This window comes from Sparus aurata, chromosome 14 (assembly GCF_900880675.1).
Source record: "Sparus aurata chromosome 14, fSpaAur1.1, whole genome shotgun sequence".
Classification (NCBI taxonomy): Eukaryota; Metazoa; Chordata; class Actinopteri; order Spariformes; family Sparidae; genus Sparus; species Sparus aurata.
This window is the reverse complement of record NC_044200.1, coordinates 342451-363781: the sequence shown is the minus strand read 5'-3', so window position 1 is coordinate 363781 and position 21331 is coordinate 342451. Positions and strand designations below refer to the sequence as shown.

The 21331-nt window shown below is 41.3% G+C and overlaps 1 protein-coding gene across 1 annotated transcript in view; it reads right to left on the bottom strand.

The window, feature by feature from the left end:
• The window catches only part of tmtc1 (transmembrane O-mannosyltransferase targeting cadherins 1), a 276866-nt gene that overhangs the window by 198450 nt on the left and 57085 nt on the right, over positions 1–21331 (bottom strand). The window contains exons 3-4 of the mRNA XM_030439340.1: positions 12825–12898; positions 11796–11972 (exon numbers count right to left, since the gene is read on the bottom strand). Of these exons, the coding sequence (XP_030295200.1) occupies positions 11796–11972; positions 12825–12898 (251 nt within the window). The remainder of the gene's footprint in view (positions 1–11795; positions 11973–12824; positions 12899–21331) is intronic.

Here is a 21331-nt window from a genome sequence, read left to right as displayed (position 1 = left end):
ATATCTGTCTCGCTCTGCTCTGTGACTGTCAGTCACTGTGAAACCACGCCCACTCTGGCTGCAGGCAGTGAGGAAGCAGAGAGAAGCTGCACACAGACACGCTGCCCCGCTGTCGCATAAAGTTCATAAATACCGATACTATTAAAACATGAAAAAGTATTGTTTTTAACGGCTGGGTACCGCGGTACCTTTCTAGTATCGGTTTACCATGCAACACTAGTACCGATTGACTTCACGTGAATCGATACTCGGTACTTCGGGGGAATATATATGACTGCCTGCGTCCTTTGATAAAAACATAGTCATGTGCAGTAACCGTGATGCATCATCGAATCGTTGACTGGATAATCATAATCGAATCGAATCGTGAGACCAGTGAAGATTCACACCCCTAGTAGACATAAAGACTAAATAATAGTACATAAAACTAAAATACTATACACAGATCTATCTTTTAGTTTACAACTTAACAATTCCGTTCTTGTGGAATTCTCTTGTTGAGTCAACACAATCCTTCAACATGCATTGTTCCAACAGTGGAAGAATAAAACATCAAAGAATAATGAATGAGCACTCAAAAGATTAATTCAAACTTAATCTGGGTTAACAGTGTTACAGCCTACAGTCCATTCATTGGTTTGGCTACCTGATTACATAAATGTTCTGCTGGGAAACCTTGGGTCCTGCCATCCATGTGGATGACCACCTACCTAAGCATTGTTGCAGACCATGTACACCCTTTCATGGAAACGCTATTCCCTAATGGCTGTGGCCTCTTTCAGCAGGATAATGTGCCGTGCCACAAAGCAAAAATGGTTCAGGAATGGTTTGAGGAGCACAACAACAAGTTTGAGGTGTTGACTTGGCCTCCAAATTCCCCAAATCGCAATCCAATCAAGCATCTGTTGGATGTGCTGGACGAACAAGTGCGATCAATGGAGGCCCCACCTCGCAAATTTAAGGACTTAAAAGATCTGCTAACATCTTGGTGCCAGATACCACAGCACACCTTCAGGGGTCTAGTGGAGTACATGCCATGACACAATATTAGGCAGGTGGTTATAAAGTTATGCCTGATTAGTGTTTTTTGGGTAGAAATGTTAGGAAGAGTCGGTAGGACAGGCAGGAGGACAGACAGGAGGACGGACGCTTCTCCACATATATCTGCTGTATTTTTTTCCTCATATAAGTTGCCAAAGACAGTTACAGTTACTACCTTTGTTTGGTCATGTAACGTAGCTTTGTGGGACATTTCTCTGTATTAAGTTGAGTGAAGAACCTGTGTAGTTAATCGATGGTCCAGTCGACACGCCACCGATCCGTGCCGCCAGCTTATCCGTTCACACTGGTTCGGTTCTCCAAACCTGATACACCTGAGACGGCGTAATAAAGCCGCACCCAAAGGCCAGTGTGAGTGGGGCTACTATATGTAACCACCCTTACACTGACAAATTCAACTCTACTCTCATATTTCAACCCCTGTGAATTACATTTTTGTTCTGACAGATTGGCAAAAACTTTGATTTAAAAAACCAACAAGCTCCTAGTGATCCCTAGGAACTTTATTTCTGGAAAGAAGTGTTGAATTATAATCATATTCTTGCTGCCATTCATTCTCGTTTATACATATCTAATAATAAGTCAACTATTAAATTGGATATCAACAGAAAATTAATTAGCAACTATCTTCATAAATGATCAATTGTTTAAGTCTATTTTCCAGACAAAAATGTCAAACATTCTCTAGTTACAGCTTATAAAATGTGAGGATTTGCTGCTTTTCTCTGCAATAAATCATTATCAAGTGAATATCTTTAGGTTTTGGACTTGCAGTCTGACAACAAGCAATTCAAAGAAGAAATCCTGGAAAGAGAGACTTTGTGTTGAACCATTTTATGGATATTTGTGGACTAAACAATTGTTTGATGAATGAAAAAAATGCTATGCGGTTCACTGAACAGAAAACTTCTCATTTGTACTTCATCTGAGGCAGACTTTGGGTTCAGCCTTTGATCCCAACTAACATAATTTGAGTGAAGAACCATGCACTTCCTCTTAATCATTCTAACCACCAGATTCCACCAGGACATCATAGTGCGTTACGATTGCCAGAGCTGTCTGTGGCCTTTCTTGACAATGGTTGTGCTTGAACTAGTTGCGTCATGCCACATTTTAGCAGCATCCCAGAAGTGGCTCCCTACTAATCTCCGCAGAGAATAAGTGCCAAATTGGACTGTAGCCATGTCAACATGCACATTGTGATAGAGCCTGACAGGAAGTCAGACAGCGGATCAGCATGGTGCATCTGGTAAATTTTTTCAAATTAAACACCTGTGTAGACTAGGGCTCCGAAGCACAACAAAGTTATGTAAAAAGAAAAATAAACCACATACTTAAAACAGAGAAATAATTAAATGATTTAACTTAATAGCCTTCTCAACCAAAGTAGAAGCACAAAAATCAAGATGAAGTATGAAATGATGAAGTCAACATCAGGCAGGCATGACTCTACGCTTGTGATACACTTCATTGTTTTAGGATTGCTTGGAACAAAACAGGGTTGGACACGCCAAGTAACAGATACATGCCTAGTGGAGTCAAAGGGGTAACAAACATCAAACACAGACTGCTGGAATCAGTGCAGCTCAATCTTCCACAGTACCGGTCCATCCATCCCCTCAGTTACAGACAACTGGCTTACAGGACTTTGTTAATGAACTGAACTGGTTAAACAAAGAGGGCACTGAAAATCCGTATTGATATTGGCAGGAAGACGGCTGTTAGAAGCCAGTTAGCAGAGTCCTGTGTTGTGTGTGGCTGTCATTTAAGCAGCCCATAGAGAAAATGTCTCTTTTGTTTATCTGATCGGGCTTTATAGAGACCACCGATTAAACTTTTTACGAAATGTGTCAGCTCATAGCACTGAGTGCCCGACCATTCGAAGCACCTTTACGAAAAATAATTTACTCAAATGCCTCATTGAGGCTAAGGTTTAAAAATTCAAATTCTAACAATTGTGAGAGTTTTGTCATTGGGTTTGTGACATCCATTATTTTCCAGCTGTTTCTTCTGTAATGGCGGAATGAGAAAAATGCACTGTTGGTAAAATGCATGTTCCTGGGACCTACTACATAATGTGTTCAAACAAAGGTTAATCAAGGTTTTTGTCAGTAGTCAGCAACAGTAAGTCACACTTGGTGAAGGATTCTAATTTAAGGCTTTCTTTTTGAATTGCACCGTCACAATAATTTGAAAATTCAAGTTGTCCTGTGAAGTGCTCTAAACACATTTTGGGTGATTCATCCTGACATATCTGGCAGAATGAGAACATTTTGGGCCTCGACTAAAATGTATTTTGTCCTCATTTTTTTGGCTTTGAGCAGAGTTTCGCTGCACTACAAGAGTCTGTAATTAGGAACCTGCTAAAGAGTGAGTGTGTGGGGTTCAAGAGGTTAATCTGCCTGTAATCAAATGATACAGACAGACAGATACAGACAAAGAGAATCACCTCTGGCTGCCTGATGGGCAGACACACACATACACGCACTTTCACCTGGCATGTGTATGTGCAGAAATGAATAAATCTTGAATAACTTTATTGTCGTGTTTGGCCATAACCCATCCCTCATAAGATTATTCAGACACAAATTAAATATTCTAACGAGTTTACCCTCCAGCATAAAACAGTATGATATATGGACCTGCAAATGTGAACAACCAGCCTCTAGCAATGTATTCTCCTTTTCAACATATTCAATGGTGAGGTAAAGACGTACTGATATGAATCAGAATTAGTTTTTTAACAAGGTACAAGTACATCAAAACGTGGGACCCCTGATCATTTTAAAAGTATTCTTAAATGTATAAATTGGTTGTGTGAAACGTAATGCTAATTGTGCTCAACATCTCAAATATCGTTTAGGGTTAAAGATAAAAACGAGGCTCTCGTATTGATGCAACACTTTCACGTTACTTACAAGAATTACATTGGCCACTTTGCCCGTTGCTTGCAAGGATAAACAAAAATGCGTCTGACAATGCCTTCACCATTTACAGTGCACCATCAAATCTAAGCTTGGAAAACATTTGGATTTTATAAGATAGAAGGCAAACTGGACAAATATCTGGCCATCTGTAAGGACAGAACAACAATTGAATACACCATCAATGTATTAGGGCAATGAGGTGTGTGTGAATGCTAGTGATGCCTACACATGCAAGAAGACACAGGACTAATACAAGATTATCAGATGTACTTCATAAAAGTAGAGTGCTGCCACTCATATATAAATAGCTTATTTTAATTTTTGATGGAAAAATGAATGACTCATTTATACAAATGTCAAAAAATGTATCAGATTGTTTCATATTGGACTGGACCGTCCCATAGCAAAAATGTACGGTTCCTGAATTGTATTGGAGCCCATACTTATAAATGGCTCGACTTATAAGGGAGCGATGCATACCCATAATGACTGTATACCACAACTCATCTCTGCGGTCGGTTTTTATACAAGTTATATTTAATGTTTGTGTGTGTATGTGTGCTTGTGTGTGGTGTTTGAGTGCTTCTGTGTGAATTTGAGTGCGTGTGCGCGCCTGTGTGTGTGTACACGCATTTGTGCCTGGTGTGTTTAATTGTCTCTCAATGATGTCACTGCTGAGTGATTTATCTAAAAAATGTCTACTTTTCCAAAACTAGGAAATAAGACATTGTTTTCAGCTGAAGAATGTTTAAGGTTATTTATTTCTGCTTTAGTATATAAGCCTTTCAACCAAATAGCAAATTAAATTCTGCCTCTGTCATTACTTGCTTGTTCTCGTTATCACTGTTTTCTCTTGTTTCATCCCTTACATTTACTCTATTTAATTCAGTCCCTTTTAACACTTGTTGAAAAGTCAACTCCATTACTTTGTTGGAACATCAATAAACTTCACAAAAATCCATACTCTTTGCTCTTCTTTGCTTAAGTCTAGTGGGATCCAGTGCTTGCTTTTACACTGATCGGCAACAACATTTAAACCACTGACGGATGACATGGAAAACATTGATTGTGTTCTGCTGGGAATGCATGGCGTTACATTTGAGTCAAAAGTCGCGCGAGCGGTAACACATCTGCAAGCATGCAGATCTCTTTGCTTATTGATTGCTGTTAGGATTTTTGAATTTAAGGTTAATGAGGTTAAATACTGGTTTGTGCTCTTTAATTCAGTGAATGCCTGAGAAAGGTCAGGACTGTAAACTAGTTTGGAACTGATTGTGCCAATTGTACAAGTGTACCAATTTCCACGACCCTGCATGTTAATTTTGCTGGTGTATAAAATGACAGAGGGTGTTCGGAAGATAAGAATCAATCTAAAAACTGATGATGTACTTTGAGAAATGGCCAGCAGCACTGGGAAATATATGTGATTTGTAGTTAATGGGCTAAAATATACAAAACAATGGTATGGTCCATTAAAATAAGAGGAGGGAGCGCAGCTGGAATATGAAGAGACAGGAGAGAGCTGACTTCTGCTGAAACGGAGTGTGTTTTATCTGAAGCTCACTGCTCAGCAGGTATCTGTCCTCCATTATCACTGCAGGCTTCTTTTAAAATAACCAGGCAGGGGACAGAGAAACACAGTAGCAGCATCACAGCATGGTGCTATAAATTGGGACATGGATAATGGCATCTGTGTAAAACCACACAGACAAACACACAAAAAAATTCAATGTACTGCATTTGGTATCTACCCATGAAGGAAACATCCCCCTGATACTGGGACATTGTAACATATCTATGATCTGTGGTGTTCAGTGTTCGTGGAAGAGTTATATCTTGTCCCTCAACCTGCCTTACTGAATATTAAAATATTTCAAAATTTTGTGCAAATTAAGCATCTGAAGGTGGTAAACAGCTCTTCCAACACATAATTGCACACACTTGGGAGACACTGCAACATCTCTCCATAGATAGCCAGAGAAGTTAAGTTCCACATTCTGTCATCTAATATTTTATTCCATTACTTCTGATGATGATTTAGTTATCCGCCATGGTATCATTTCAGTATTGGTATCGAGATATTATAGGCAGGTATCGTACCAAAGTCAAAACTTAACATGATTTATTTCTTTTTATTAATTAAAACACTTAAACTTAAAACATCGAAATCAAAATATATATTTTGTAAAATATGTTTCAATACTATATTATAATTATTGTTGTTGTTTTTGTTGTTGGTGTTATTATTATCATTATTATTATTATTATTGTTATTATTATTATTATTATTTCAGTTTGATAGGTAACAAGCATCTCTGTATCCAAGAAGACAAGTGTCTTCTTGTTTTGTTCATTTGTCTTGTTTGCTCTCAGAGATTATTTAATAACCTGATTTTCCATTAAAAGCTCAGTGCTTGTAGGAGAAAAAAATTAACAGCACATTAACTACAATTTTATTTAGCATAAAAAATGAACATAAATGACATTAACTGTAAGTCTGGCAATTCATAAAATAAGATAGTACTTTATTCGTCCCACAAAGGGAAAATTTGCCATTTGCATTTCATGTTGATAAAGTTCAAATTAGCCTGCAAATTACATCAGTGCACTAAAGTACAACACAGATGACCCAGACCTGATGGAGGTCTGTGCTAATCAGACAATCTTCTAATAATATAAATTACAATATATATTATAAATTATTCACAAAAATGTACATGCTATGATTATATTACTATTACTGATTGGATTTAGAAGTGGTGTTGTTGATCAGCATATTTGTGAACACCTGCGCATGTTATGGTAAAGTTCATGTTACCAGTGTGAACATTGTGTTTGCATACAGAGATGTGTGGAACCACATCGGACTGTTATACCCCTGGCCCTGGCTGCCTCGTGCAACTTTGATGGGGAAAAAAGTTCGCTTGTCACTAAAAAAACAGTTGCTTGACTTACATCAGAGGGATATTTATGTTATCTTTCGCTAACCTGCAGCTCTTTGAACTCTTTGAACAAGTCCGCATGTCTGTCACTAGATGTTTCGCCGAGTTGGACGTGTTGGCTCCCTTGGTCATTACGGATTTAAAGCAGGCATGGACTGGCCATCTAGCGTACCAGGCAATGCCCGGTGGGCTGACGCACATTTTTGGGGCGGGCTGTCATAATTTAATCAAAAAAATGTATTATAAATCGTTTTTATTGACCGCGACGGCCCGTTGGTTGATTTTCTAGAAGGACATTGGGCTAATCCAATGAAATCTCTCAGCCCTCCTCTTTTTTTTTCTAAGTGCACAATTTAGAGGGGCCCACTGGTCCATCTTCAATATAGACAGTGGACTGAACCAATCAGGATATAGTACGACAGCGGCCCCAGCCCTCCCTGCCCTATCTCCTGTAACTTCTGCTAGTTTCAAAGTGTTAAGCGCGAGAAGTGACAACATGGAGCAATTCAAGAAAAAGAAAAGTTGCGTGCTAAGAGAAGAATCTCACTGTAGATGCTGCAAAATGTGCTAAAATCACAGACTTGTTCGCTAGAGGAGCTGCTGTAGCCTTCACGTCCTCTGAGACAGCAGTGAACCAGCATCAGCAGGTTGAAGGTGAAGACAGCAGCAGCGGGCAGGAGAGGAGCAGCCAGAAATGCTGCTGACTGACAAGGACAGTGTAGTACAGCCGGTAAGCAGGTAGTAACATTAATACAGGGACTATGAGGTGATGGGGAGGAAACGGTAGCTCTATAACATGTAGAGTTCTCAACGGGTCGGGCTGGCCTGACAAACCCGACCAGACCCGCAAGCTCAGTTCCGGTCGGGTTAACGTGTGGGGGGGGGGGGGGCAGCAGACAATTCATGCCAGTGTGTCGCGCTGTGTCGGGTTCGGGCTTAAAAACCTGTGGGCCGGGTCGGGTTGTAATTCAGACCCGTTGAGAAATCTAATTACATGAGAATGATGAGCAATGGCGATTGATAAGTATCAGTATTAATTGGTGTTGCATACTTCCCAAAATCTGGCAGCCACAGCACATTATCTCTCTATCAAAGCAAGGAATCTCTGTCTGTTTGTCTGTCTGTCTGTCTGTGTGTGTGTGTATGCCTCAAATATCTCTGCGGATCAGGATCAGACTGACCTGAGAGTTTCAACATGGCTGCTGCTCGGTTCAAGGGTGTGCAACGTCGCATTTGTTTGGACTGCAATGATACCGTTAATAATTTATTTCAGAAATGCTTTACAAATTCCGCTAGCATTGCTAACCATAGCCACCACAGTCACGTGCGCACTAGAGCCAATCACTGCAGAGCCCACCGCCACCCCCCACCTTAAGAAACAAGTGGATTTATATCTGCAGCAGCGCGAGCTGGACCGGGATTTTGCCGGCGGTTCGGTCCCGGACGCACCGGCACGTCCCAAACCGGACTTAGGGTAAATAATGTCCGCCACGCTTTTTCATGAACATTGCTGTCACGTTTGCTTTGTGTCTGGTGCAGGAAGAAACGGTAAAAACTGGCTTTTATCACAAAAGTGTCCAAGCAGCAAGTTTTTGTTGCTGAAGAACAGGAAGTTGTGTGAGGGATGCCGGCGGTGATACAGACAGCGACAGAGATAGCGAGTTCTGAGAGTTGAGAGATTTGTGACATTTAGCGTGTTTGGAGTGTATATTTAGTGTGTTATATGGTGTTTAGTTTAGTGTGTAGTGTGGTCGTTTTTTTTGTGTTGTGAGTCAAAACAAGGAGGAGACTGCTGAATGTGGAGCAGGCAGGAATGAGTTGAGGAGCCTTATGCACAAATTTAGCAAACAACAATTTATATTTGCATTATAACTGATGCAAAATTGGTTCATTAAACTGTTTGTGGTTTTCACAGTAAAACATCTAACTTTTTCCTACTCTGATTTTATGTTATTTTGTGATTTTAGGTCCATAGTGTTAATATAATATGTCAAAATGAAAAAATAACTGTACAGTCACACATATGAGGTTGTGTTGAAAATAATGACACCAAACAAGGCAAGGTTAACTGTTAAATATAATGGTACAATCAAAAGTAGTCAAAAACAGCCAATTATATGGAGCCAGAACGGTGACTTTAAAATTTGGCATCCAAAAAAAAAAATTGGCACTGAAAACAAAACCAGTACTCAAAAAGGAAACATTGTTATTAAAACATTTGTATTGAAAACAGTTGTTTTATTTTATTGGGATTTTTTTGTATTTTTCAATGACAATCTTCAGATCTTTTCTTCATGTCACTTTTTTTTCAGTGACAGATTTTTTTACAATGTCAGTTTTTTTTCAGTGTCACTGATTTTCAGTTTCAACTCTCTGTCACTGTTTTGGCGTCGAGAGGGAGGGGCCTGAGGGGAGGGGTAAGTAGAGCGTGGTTTGCATATTATTTGAGAAGGTAATGGCAGCAACCTGCGGGAAGGTGGGGCTGGACGGTCCAGCCACAATACCGTTGTAGCCGGCCGTCTCTGGGCAGCACAGAGTCCAACTACCTCGCAGACTTTTCTTCAAGCGCTCTCCTGATGTGTCCAAGTCTCTGTGTATCTGGTTCTGTCCCGGAGCTCCCGAGCTCCGGTCTCCATATGCGTATGGAGTGTGGTAGTAGTGCCGGGGCGCCAAGCACGGAGCAATAGCCCCAGTTAGCACAACAGTAGAACAGCAAGCTGTTCTCGCTTGTTGTGTTGTTCCGAGCAGGGGCTGCAGCGCCGACTGCAGCGCTCTGGTCTGCTCCCCGAGCTCTGTGCCACCATACCGCTACCGGAGACCGGAGACCGGAGCTCCCCTATAAACTCAGTTCATGTGAATAATATCACTATTCCTACAATGACTCCTTTGAGTCGAAAGGAATAAACTCAACAAGTCAGTTTGCGGGGAAAGTCAGCTGTGATTGTGCTACTGTGGTTCATAGTAAAGTACAACAGACGGCTGTAATCAAGTAACAGACACATATTTTCATAACTGACTGACTTTTCTCCAAGCACTCTCTTTTATTGTCCGGTCTCTGTGCGTGTACAGCGGTGCGGTGGATCAGAGCTCGGGGAGCAGACGGAGCGCTGCTGTCGGCGAGGCAGCCCCGGCTCGGAGTGACACAGCTGGGGCTAATGCTCGTTAGCTCCGTGCGACTGGCACCACGCTCCATACGCATATAGACCGGAGCTGGGGAGCACCAGTCTCCGGTAGCGGTGCGGTGGCACAGAGTTGAAACTGAAAATCAGTGACACTGAAAAAAAACTGACATTGTAAAAAAATCTGTCACTGAAAAAAAGTGACATGAAGAAAAAATCTGAAGATTGTCATTGAAAAATACAAAAAAATCCCAATAAAATAAAATGATAAGATTTTCGGATTTGAATTATTTGAATTACTTTTTTTTCAGTGCCAATACTTGTTTCAATGCCAATACAACTGTTTTCAACAAAAATGTTTCAATGACAATGTTTCTTTTTTCAGTACTGGTTTTGTTTTCAATGCCAATTTTTTTTTTTGGATGCCAAATTTTAAAGTCACCGTTCTGGCTCCATACTATTGCAACATTGGCCTACCACCTTCCTTGTGTTAGCAGGTGAGTCTGTGACGCTGTACTTTGACAGCAGACCCTCGTGTGCAGCCAGCTGAAGTGTGTGAGATGCAGGCCACGCTTGGTACCTCCATATCATCTATTGCTTTTTACAAATTCCTTACGTTATCACGTAAAATAACGTGGACGTGTTGCTCGTCTATTTCACACACATTCAGCATCTCCTCGATTGCCTGTTTTACATGCTCTGCTGTATGAGACCCACGAAACTAGTGCGATCGGGCACCACTTGGCGATGCCTAGGCCTGCTCAGTCATCTCCTGGATCCACACACTTGACATATAAAATAATTAGTGACAGATATTCTGTCAATGTAAGTTCTAAGCTGTGATTTGTTTCTTTTCTAAGCATGTAACATGTATTGCATGTCTGTCCATCCTGGGAGAGGGATCCCTCCTCTGTGGCTCTTCCTGAGGTTTCTTCCATCTTCTATTTTTTTCCTCCTGTTAATTTTTTTTTTTTTTCTGCAACATGGCAAGTTTTTCCTCACTCGAATCGAGGGTCTAAGGACAGAGGATGTTGTTCCCTGAGGCAATGTGATCGTGATTTGGGCTATATAAATGAAAGTGATTTAATTTGATTTGCTTTTCCTTTGGGACCCTGTCACACCAAACCGACATCAAAGAAATCTTGCCAACAAAAGCAGTGTTTTGGCCAAAAAAGCTGGGCTTGAACACACCATGAAAACTACGCTGATGGCCAATTGCATGAGAGGAAGTACCTCTATATACCACCAGGTGGAGGTGGTCTGTATTCATTACTCAAAAAGGGAAACAAGAAGACTCACCACTGTGGTTAAAGTAGTTCAATTACGTGTTTGACAGTATACATGCTTTACACTTAGTATATGCAGTAGGTACTTGCAAGTCACATGCAAATAGGCAATGTGACTGACAACAAGGGAGGTGTGTGGAGTGAAGTGTTATTATGGATCTTACCACAGTGCAGACCAGCTCTAATCCTCCTGTAAAACTATTAACTCACACAGTAATAGTAACATCTGCTTTTCTTATCCCAGCTATGTATGCCTACTGTTTCAGAAAAAACACTCTCCAACTCCAAGACAAATAGTCTACAGTTGCAGTGGGCAGCTCCCAGGTGTAAACAAGTTTAGCTGTGTAAATATAAAGCCAGACACTGCTGAAAAACTGTGCACATTCAGCAGACCAGTGCCACATAAATCAAGATAAAAAAAAAAAAAAAACATAACTAACGCGATAAACTCTGTTTGCTTACTAGATTAGAGGCTTGCGGCAGAGCACCAGGGCATCGTAGAGCAGGCACACGCCGAACACGGTGATGCCTGTCTCCTTGACCAGCATGGCGCAGGTGCCCAGCATCAAACTGACTGGCAGACACCATGCAGATACTGTGGAGGGCAGAGAGTCCTCAGAGGCCGACACACCAATACTCCTGAGAAACACAGAGAGAAGTGGTAGAATAAAGGTGAAATATAAGGACAGATGATAGCAGGTTAGCTTCAGCCCAGTCATTTTGTAGGATGATTAAAATTACTTCACGGGGTGCCGTTTAGCTCAGTCAGTAGAGCAGGCGTCCCACGTGCAGAGGCTTCTTACTTGCTGCAGCGGACTCGGGTTCGACTCCCACCCCGGGGACTATTTGCTGTGTGTCATTCCCCCTCTCTCTCCCCCTGTTTCCTGTCTCTTTTTCAGCTGCACTATCAAAAAAAGCCATGAAGGCCAAAAAAATACTTAATAAAAAATGACTTCACAGTGATTTACTTCATTAAGATCTTTGTCCAGACAAATAAGAAATCCCACATTCAGATGTTCATATACGGAATTTGTATCACATGAAATCTAATCATACAATCCTGATTTTGAAAAAGCTGAGACACTGTGTAAAGCAGAAATAAAACAGAATGGGATCATTTGCGACATTAACAAAAACATAAACTCAGTTAAAAAAAAAAAAGTAAAAGACAATATATCTAATGTTGTATGTTTATTCTGAATGTGATGGCAGCAACAGCATCTGCTTTAAAAAGGGAAAGTTATGTAATGCTTTACAAACACCTGTTTGAAACTTCCCCGGGTAAACAGGTTAATTGGTAACAGGTGATAGTTTCATGATTGGGTATGAAGGCGATATCTTCCACAGGCGCAGTCATTCATAAGCGAGGGTGGGGCAATTATATGATTCATCAATTATTTATCATTTAGTAGGGACTAAAGTGGCACATGGCAAATACCATATGGTGTGTTTCTTTCTGCACAAGGTGTGGGGGTGGTAGAGTCGCCTTACCTGATGTAGGAGAGGAATGTCAGTAAGAACAGCAGACAGGCTAAGACATCAGCTCTGCCCACGATACCAGACACCTGCAAAATACACAGAAAGATGGGAGAGATTACTCATCTGTCAGACAGCTCTGTTGAGGAAACGGGGTGGGATGTCCACGTGGAGCCCATTATGTTGCTATGCTACAGTGAAATGCACAACTTGCCCTGCTGCATATCACTGTCTCAGTGGAATTTGGCTGTGGTCATTCCAAAGCCTAGGTGCAAAATCACAGTGATTATGGCTTGGAAAAGTGCCCATTATCACAGCTAAGAATACATATTAGAGCTTTTTTAAGATAGCTGCCTGTGCTTGTATGCTGTTTGAGCAGTATTCTTTGGAGTTGAGCCTGCATACCAGTAAAAAACTGGGAAATAACATGTAGTTTGCTTCCCTAATTTCCCCTTTCCCACAATGCTTTTAAAATCATAGAAAAAACCCTCACACTTGCTTGCAAAGTTCTTTAGTTTGAATGATATGTGCTGAAGTGTGAAATATTTTGCAACGGCCTTTGAAATAAAGTTGGAAGGTGTAACAGCAAGAGCAAAAACAGCTTTAACATAACAAAGAGGGCATTCTACATTCTGCTCTCTGTGCCTGTGTTGGAGTGTACAGAGACACAACAGGCCCAATGACCTCTGACCTTAAGGAGGAAGGATGTCAAAAAAAGACACTAGTAGTGCATTTCCAGTCTAATGACTGCTCAAAGTGCTTTACAACACTTGTCACATTCACCCATTCATACACTGATGGTAGAGGCTGCCATACAAGGCGCTGACCTGCTCATCAGTAGCAGTTTAGGGTTCAGTATTTTGCTCAAGGATATTTCGATGTGCAGCAAGGGGACCAGGGAAATCAAACCAGCAGCTCTACTTGCTGAGCAACAGCAGCCCATAGATGGACCATTAGAACTCACTAAGGCTGTAAATTATGAGGGGTGACAAACATTCCTCTTTGACTGTGTTTCACCCTGCTCATCTCCTCCAATTCACCTTAAACGTCTGAAATGGTCAGAACTATTTACTTGCTCAGTGATGTTGGGGTACAAAGGTAGGGCAGTTGTGGTTTAAGCATTTAATAATAACTAATAGTAAGTATCAAAATTCATAATACAATTACTAATTAAATCAATAAAATGGAGCGCCATCCTGGAATCAGGGTCCAATAACCTGATTGGAGTACAGTCTCAAAAGAAGGATTAATTTAAATGTAAATATTTATAAAATATTCAAAATCAAAGGAAAAGTGAAGGATATTAATCTGAGCACTGTCCCTCACAACCAGCTGTTACCACAAACCTCTCAAATTTTGCTCTGATTCACTTTGTTAGCATAAAAGTTGTCAGAGGTAATGTTCAGATGTTTTGCAGGAGAGCTGCAACGGCATCATTCATTTGGTATATTCATTCTAAAATTATTTTATTTTAATTTAACTCTTTAACATAGCCTTAGTTACAAGCAGGGGTGCTTGAACTGGAGAGGGCATGACATTTACCAGGCAGGTTGGGACTGACATGTGTTTTTGGTATTTATCTCACTGGAGACTTAGGGCTTTATATGTCTCTTGCTGGTTCCTAACTTTATAACAGCACAATACAATGTTCACTGTAATCCCCCTTTAATCTGATGTGTTTACAGGAAGCCTTTTATTTGTAATTTAGCTGTTAGTCTGATTATTTGTGTATTAAAAGGCTCTGTATGGATGCAACCAGCGTGACAAAGAGAGTAGCAGGGATAAAAGAAACATACCTCTCTCTCTCTCTCTCTCTCTCTCTCTCTCTCAATTCAATTCAATTCAAAGAGCTTTATTGGCATGAGGTAACACCGTATATATTGCCAAAGCAAGCATTTGGAATTCAAAATAATAATAACAATAAAGGAGAACAATATTTACAATAAATTAGTTATACTTTATGTATAATATGTATAACTTATGATTGACTCAATCACAGTCATAGTCACATCAGGACTGTAATAACAAAAATAAGAAAACAACAATCAAACAAACAAAAAAAAAATGATTGTCACTTCCTGTCTCAGTCTATGGCAGGCACAAAGACTGGAAGTCTGTGTGTGTGTGTGTGTGTGTGTGTGTGTGTGTGCATGCGTGCGTGCGTGCGTGTGTGTGTGGGTGAGTGTAAGTGTGTGTGTGTGTGTGCGTGTGAGTGTGTGGTGGTGTTCGTGTGTGTGTTGGTGTTGGTGTGTGTGTGTGTGTGGGGGAGTGAGTGTAAATGTGTGTGTGTGTGTGTGTGCGTGTGTGTGTGCATTTATGTTGATACGAAAAATAAGTAAATAAATAAATGAATAAGTAAGAGTGAAACAATTAAAAACAAATAAAAAGAAGTAAATTCTGAGTAGTTTCTCAGGTTCCACTGGCTGTCCTCAGGTCGTGACATGAGATGATGAATTTGGCTGCAATGTTCTCACATTTGGGTATTTCCCCAAGTAAATATGGGAGTTTCTCCATGTTTGTTGTGTGTTCAAATTCAGGGTGTATTTGTATTATTTTGGGAAAGTGTTGATTTCTCAGAGCCTGGTATTTGGGGCATGAGGTGAGGAAGTGCAGTTCTGACTCGACTTCTTGTCTGTCACAGTGGGAGCAGAGTCTCTCCTCCTCTGGCAGCCAGCTCTGTCTGTGCCGACCCTTCTCTACAGCCAGGCTGTGTTCACTGAGTCTGTACATAGTCAAGGCTTTTCTTAATTTAGGATCTGTTACTGTGCTCAGATCATTTGCTAACGCAAAGTTTCTTTTTAGGGTCAGATAACATTTTAATTTACTCTGTGTTTTAGTTGTTTCCTTCCAGTATGCGATGTAGATTTCTTTTTGTTGGTTGATAATTTGGTTTGGTCTGATTGGCTTGGTGTTGTGGTCCCGAGGCTGTCCGGGCCATGTTGGGTTGTCTGGACAAAACCTCAGGACCAGCTGTCTGAGGGGGCTCTTCTCTGGCTTCAGCTCTTGGCAGGTTAAGGCTTTGTGGTGATATGTGTGGGGGTCACTAGATTTTAGGTGATTGTAAAATTTAATTGCTCTTTTTTGTATTTTCAATATGAGGGGGAATTGGCCGAGTTCTGCTCTACATGCATTGTTTTTGGTGTTTTTCTCTGGACGTGCATGATGTTCTTACAGAACTCTGTGTGGAAAGATTCTATTATTGTTTTGTCCCATTTGTCAAATTCATGGTTTAGTTTTGGTCCCTAAATTTCACTGCCATAGAGAATTATTGGTTCTAATAGAAATTGGAAAATTTTAAGCCAGATTTTAATTGGAATGTCCAGTTTGATATTTCTTCTAATTGCATAGACAGCCCTCCTTGCTTTGTCTCTCAGATCTTTCACAGCCAAGTTGAAGCTCCCTGTGGAGCTTATGTTGAGGCCAGGGTATGTGTAGTTTTTTGTATGCTGTAATTTAGTGGTGTCCAAATAGAAATTGTGTGTGTTGTCCTGACTTCTGGACTGCTTCTGGAAGATCATAATTTCGGTTTTCTTTGGGTTGACTGTCAGGGCCCAGGACTGACAGAATGTATGCAGAAGGTTGAGGTGCTGCTGTAGACCTTCTTTGGTTGGTGAAAGCAACAACAGGTCATCTGCGTACAGGAGACCTTTAACTTCTGTGCCATTCAGATTGAGACCAGGTGACGTGGACTGATCTAATTGACATGCAAATTCATTGATGTATAAATTGAACAGGATTGGACTGAGGTTGCATCCCTGCCTCACCCCACGACCTTGGGGAAAGAAGGCTGTTTGTTTGTCTCCTATTTTAACTGCACATTTACTGTTTGTGTACATAGATTTTATTACATCATATGTTTTTCCTCCAATGCCACTGTTGAGCAGTCTGTAGAAAAGACCCTCATGCTAGATGGAATCAAAGGCCTTTGTGAAGTCAACAAAACATGCATAGGCCTTTCATTTCTTCTTGTCTAATTCTTGCTCAATCAGGGTGTGGAGGGTATAGATGTGGTCTGTTGTGCGAAAAATTTGGTAAGAATCCAATCTGGCATTTATTCAAAACATTTTGGTCATTGATAAAGTAATAATGATAAGTGATAAGTCTTTTATTAATAATGTTGCAAAAGGTTTTTCCCAGGTCACTATTTACACAGATTCCACGGTAATTATTAGGGTCATATTTATCTCCATTTTTATAAAGTGGTGTTATTAAACCTTTATTCCATATGTCAGGAAAAGTGCCAACTGCTAGAATTATATTAAAAAGTTTGAGTATAGCCAATTTTAATTTATGATCAAAATATTTGATCATTTCATTTAGGATGCTGTCGACTCCACAGGCCTTTTTTAGCTTTCAGGGGTTGGATGCTTTCCGTCAGTTCCTGCTCTGTTATTGAAGCATCTAGAGGGTTCTGGTTGTTCTGGTTTAATGACTAATTCTAAAGTTTTCCACTTGGCATGTGTTTTGTTTTGGTCACTGTTCTTTGCAAAATTGCTGTATAATTCAGTAAAATAATTCATCCAAATGCTGCCATTTTGTATTGCCAATTGATCTTGTTGCGTTTTGTTTAGGGTGTTCCACTTCTGCCAGAACTGGTTTGACTCTAAAGATTCTTCTATTTCAGGGAGAGTCTGTAGTTCTTTCTTAGCTCTTAGTGTGTGTTTATATTGTTTTAAGGTGTCGTGGTAAAGAAGGCGTATATTTTGGTTATTTGGGTCTCTATGTTTTTTGTTTGATAACTTTCTTAAAGTTTTCCTTATATTTTTGCAGTCGTTGTCAAACCATTTGTTATTGTGTGTCTGTTTTGGTTAATGATTAGATGTTTTCAAGTTTGATAACTTTGCCAATTTATCAAAAACTGCGTTAATTTTGCCCACAGCAGTGTTTACACCATCATTATTATGGGGAAATATTTCGGAAAGAAATAAATCGATTGAATATTGGATTTTGGAATTTTCAAATGCCTTTTGGCCATCATTATTATGGGGAAATATTTCGGAAAGAAATAAATCGATTGAATATTGGATTTTGGAATTTTCAAATGCCTTTTGGTAGCTCTCCATGCTATCTGATTTCCATCTGTATGAATGTGTGGTGTTGTACAGTTCATTGGGTTTAGAGGCCTCATAGTTATTGTGTTCCCTCTTCAGATAGACTGTGATCTTGCTGTGGTCCGAGAGGGGTGTGAGTGGGTTGACTGTGAAAGACTGTGAGAGACATTGGGTCCAGATCTGTTATTATTGCATAGTCTACCGTACTACTGCCAAGTGCTGAACTAAATGTGTAACGGCCCAGAGAATCTCCTCGTAACCTACCATTGACTATATACAGACTCAGCGTGCGGCAGAGCTGTAAAAGCTGGGTACCGCTTGTGTTGGTAATTTTATCAAAATTGTGTCTTGGGGGGAGTTCGGGGGGAGGAAAGCAGGTTTCTCCAGGTAGGCCTGAGTGCTGATCTCCCTGGATGTTTATAGTGTCAGCTTTCTCTCCAGTTCTAGCATTCAGGTCCCCACAAATTAGCACATTTCCTAAAGTTTTAAATTGGTTTATTTCCCCCTCTAGAGTGGAAAAAATATCTTCGTTGTAGTAGAGAGAGGGGTATGTAAATAGCACATAGGTAGACATGTTGGTCTGCACTTATTATTTCTTTGTTAATTTTCAGCCAAATATGGGATTCTACTTTTTTGATCATTTCAATTGAGTGGGTTAGTTCTGATCTATACCAAATGATCATGCCTCCTGAGTCCCTACCCTGGGTTACTGTTTGGAGTTTAATTGATGGAATAATAATCTCAACGAAACCGTAAGGACAACCAGTGGAAGTGTCTCCTCTGTACCATGTCTCTTGTAAGACGGTGATATCAGAGTCTTTTACTTCTCTAAGAAAATCTGGATTTTGGCTTTTTAAACCAAAAGCAGATGATCTAAGGCCTTGAATGTTCCAACATGTTATTTGAAAGGATTTAATCTTTGAATGTGTTCTGTTTTAAAAATAAGATAAACACTAAAACAAATAATAAATTACCAAAAACAAGAAATAAACAATTAAATTTGATTAAATAAGAGATGTTGGGGGATAGTTTAGAGTGTGTGATGTATGATGTATGTATGTATGTATGTATATGAGTTTATCTCAAACATTTTACGATTCTGTCTCTGCTCATCTATTACTTAGCTATGAGGTTAGAGCAGAGCAGGTGTAGCATGTACTGTATCTCCCTGAGGTCACCAGTGGGGGGTGGGGGTGCCGCTCTTCTCACAACCTCAGCATAGTTCTGTCCAGTAGGCTGGGGTGCCTGTAGAGCTGGCTGTACTGCTGCAGTAGGCGGGGGGGAGGGGGTCTAGGTTGTGGGGGCCTGTGTTGACTTGGTTGCGGGGTGTGTTGGTGATGGTGGAGATCTTGCGGGGGCCAGAGTGTTCTGGGTGTCCTTGCTGCTAGTCTGGGCTGGTGGTGTCTAGGAGCTATGGGAGGTTTTGGAGGTCTAGAAGGTCTGGGTGGGGTCTGTTCTGGCCGATTGCTACTCTGAGCGGTGGTGAGGTTCCTGCTGAAGGCGATGTCCTTCAGGGTCTTGGCCAGGATGGGGACTGCTTCTCTGTATAGGTGTACATGGTCATACAGTCAGTCTGGACCTAGTGTTGGGTGGTGAGCCAGGAACACGTTGGATTTTAGGGCACAGTCCCTGGAGATGCTGGCGTTCACCCTGTGTATGGTGTGGGGGTGGAAGTCTCTTCTTGGCAGGAGGGTGGACATGATGATTTTGCTGGTTGGGAAGGTGGTGGAGGCTTTTTCAATAATTCTCCTGAGTGAGTCTGCCACTCTCTCCTGTTGGGACCTTAGGTCGTTGGTGCCTGTGTGGATGATTATGTGGCTGGGGGATCCCAGCTCAGCCACGGTCAAGAGCTCCAGGGCTCTCTGGGTGTTAGGGCACCAGATCTTCTTGACTCTGTGTCTTGGGAAAAGAGACTGTTCATCTAGAAACTTCCCGTTGGAGTCCATGAGCAGGATGATTTCAGCCCTTCTGCCTCTGTGTGCCTGTGCAGTCTCAGTGGAGTGTGGAGTTGAATCCACTGGTGCTGGGGTGTGAGCATGGCTGTGGCTGGAGGCCGAAGCTTGTTGAGGTAGGTGGGGTGAGCTCCCAGGGGTAGGGCTGTGTGGAGGCTGAGCGGGTGCAGGGCTGGTTTGGGTGGGGATGGTCTGGCTCTGAGGGGTGGCTGTGGGTAGACAGCATTGTGTTCTCAGGCTCTCCTGTAGACTGAGCAGAGTTCTGTCCCTCTCCAGCAGCTCTTCTCTTAGTGCTGCTATCTCTGCCCTACAGCTGTCTCTGTCGCTTCTCAGTTGCTTCACCTCCTCACTGAGGTAGTCCAGCTGTCTGTTATGACTGGCTCTGTCCTGATGAAACTCTCTCAACTGAGCATTGAGTATGTCCTCCTGTTCTCTCCTGAAGATGGTCAGGGTATCCTGGAAGGAGGGAGGTTAGGCTGCTGTTGGTCCAGCTGCTCCCTGAGCTGTACCAGCTCTATCTCCATCTGGGAGAACTGTTCCCTCATGATGTTCAGAGCCTCCGGGTGCTCCAGTAGGGGAGGGTCAGTGTCAGCGTCTGCAGGCTCTCTGTCAGACGTGGGGAAAGAGATGGAGGTTTTGCTTCCATGGGTTGGTGGGGTATTTGTAAGACGTTCCTTCTCCTTTTGAGCCCTGAGTTTCATAGCGGGGAAGACATCTTCAAACTTTGCCAGGTGTCCTTGTACCATGGCAGTTCCATTTTTAAACAGGTTGACTGTTATGACTGTGTTGTCTGGGTCATTTTCCTCAAACACACTTATCTTCCATCCATTGCAGATCCCTGTTCTTTTTACTGAGGAGTAGTGGGAGCTGATGACATCTAGCCAGGCATAAGCTTCATCAGTGAAGAAGATTAGATTACATGCCCTCCCATCTTTATACAGGTCAAGAAAGAGTGTTTCTGGTCTTTCCCGGAGAACTTGTTGTTTATATTTGCTCCTTGCAGTCTTGCATTTACAGCTGGGGGATATTCTGTTGTCTCAGAGCAGGTAGACATCATGATACAGCAGTTAACACTCTGAGATCTGTGAGTTTTTGAACAGGAAAGTTCTGTTGCTACTGCTGCAGGGAGATGCCACTGATGCCGTTGCTAGGCAACCGTCCAACTGTTATTTAGCTAGTGGAAGCTAGTTAGCTGTTAGCTTTAATATTTCAGTTGGGATTCTATTTGTAATTAATTTGTAATTTAAAGTGTTAAAACTTACTGCCAGTGTCCAGTAGTTTTCACTTAGTCTTCTTGTTTGTTTAGTTGAGTCCTCCTCTGTCCTCCTCTGTCTTCTTCTTTTCTTTTCTTCTAGTTGTTTTGATTGCTTAGGTTAGCAACATTGTATTCAACTAAAAGTCTTGGGGTCCGTTTCACAAAGCAGGTTCAACAAACTCTGAGTCTAACCCTGAACTCTGAGTTGATCTACTCTGAGATAGGAAACTCTGAGTTTTCGGTTCCAGAACAGCTGATTTGAGT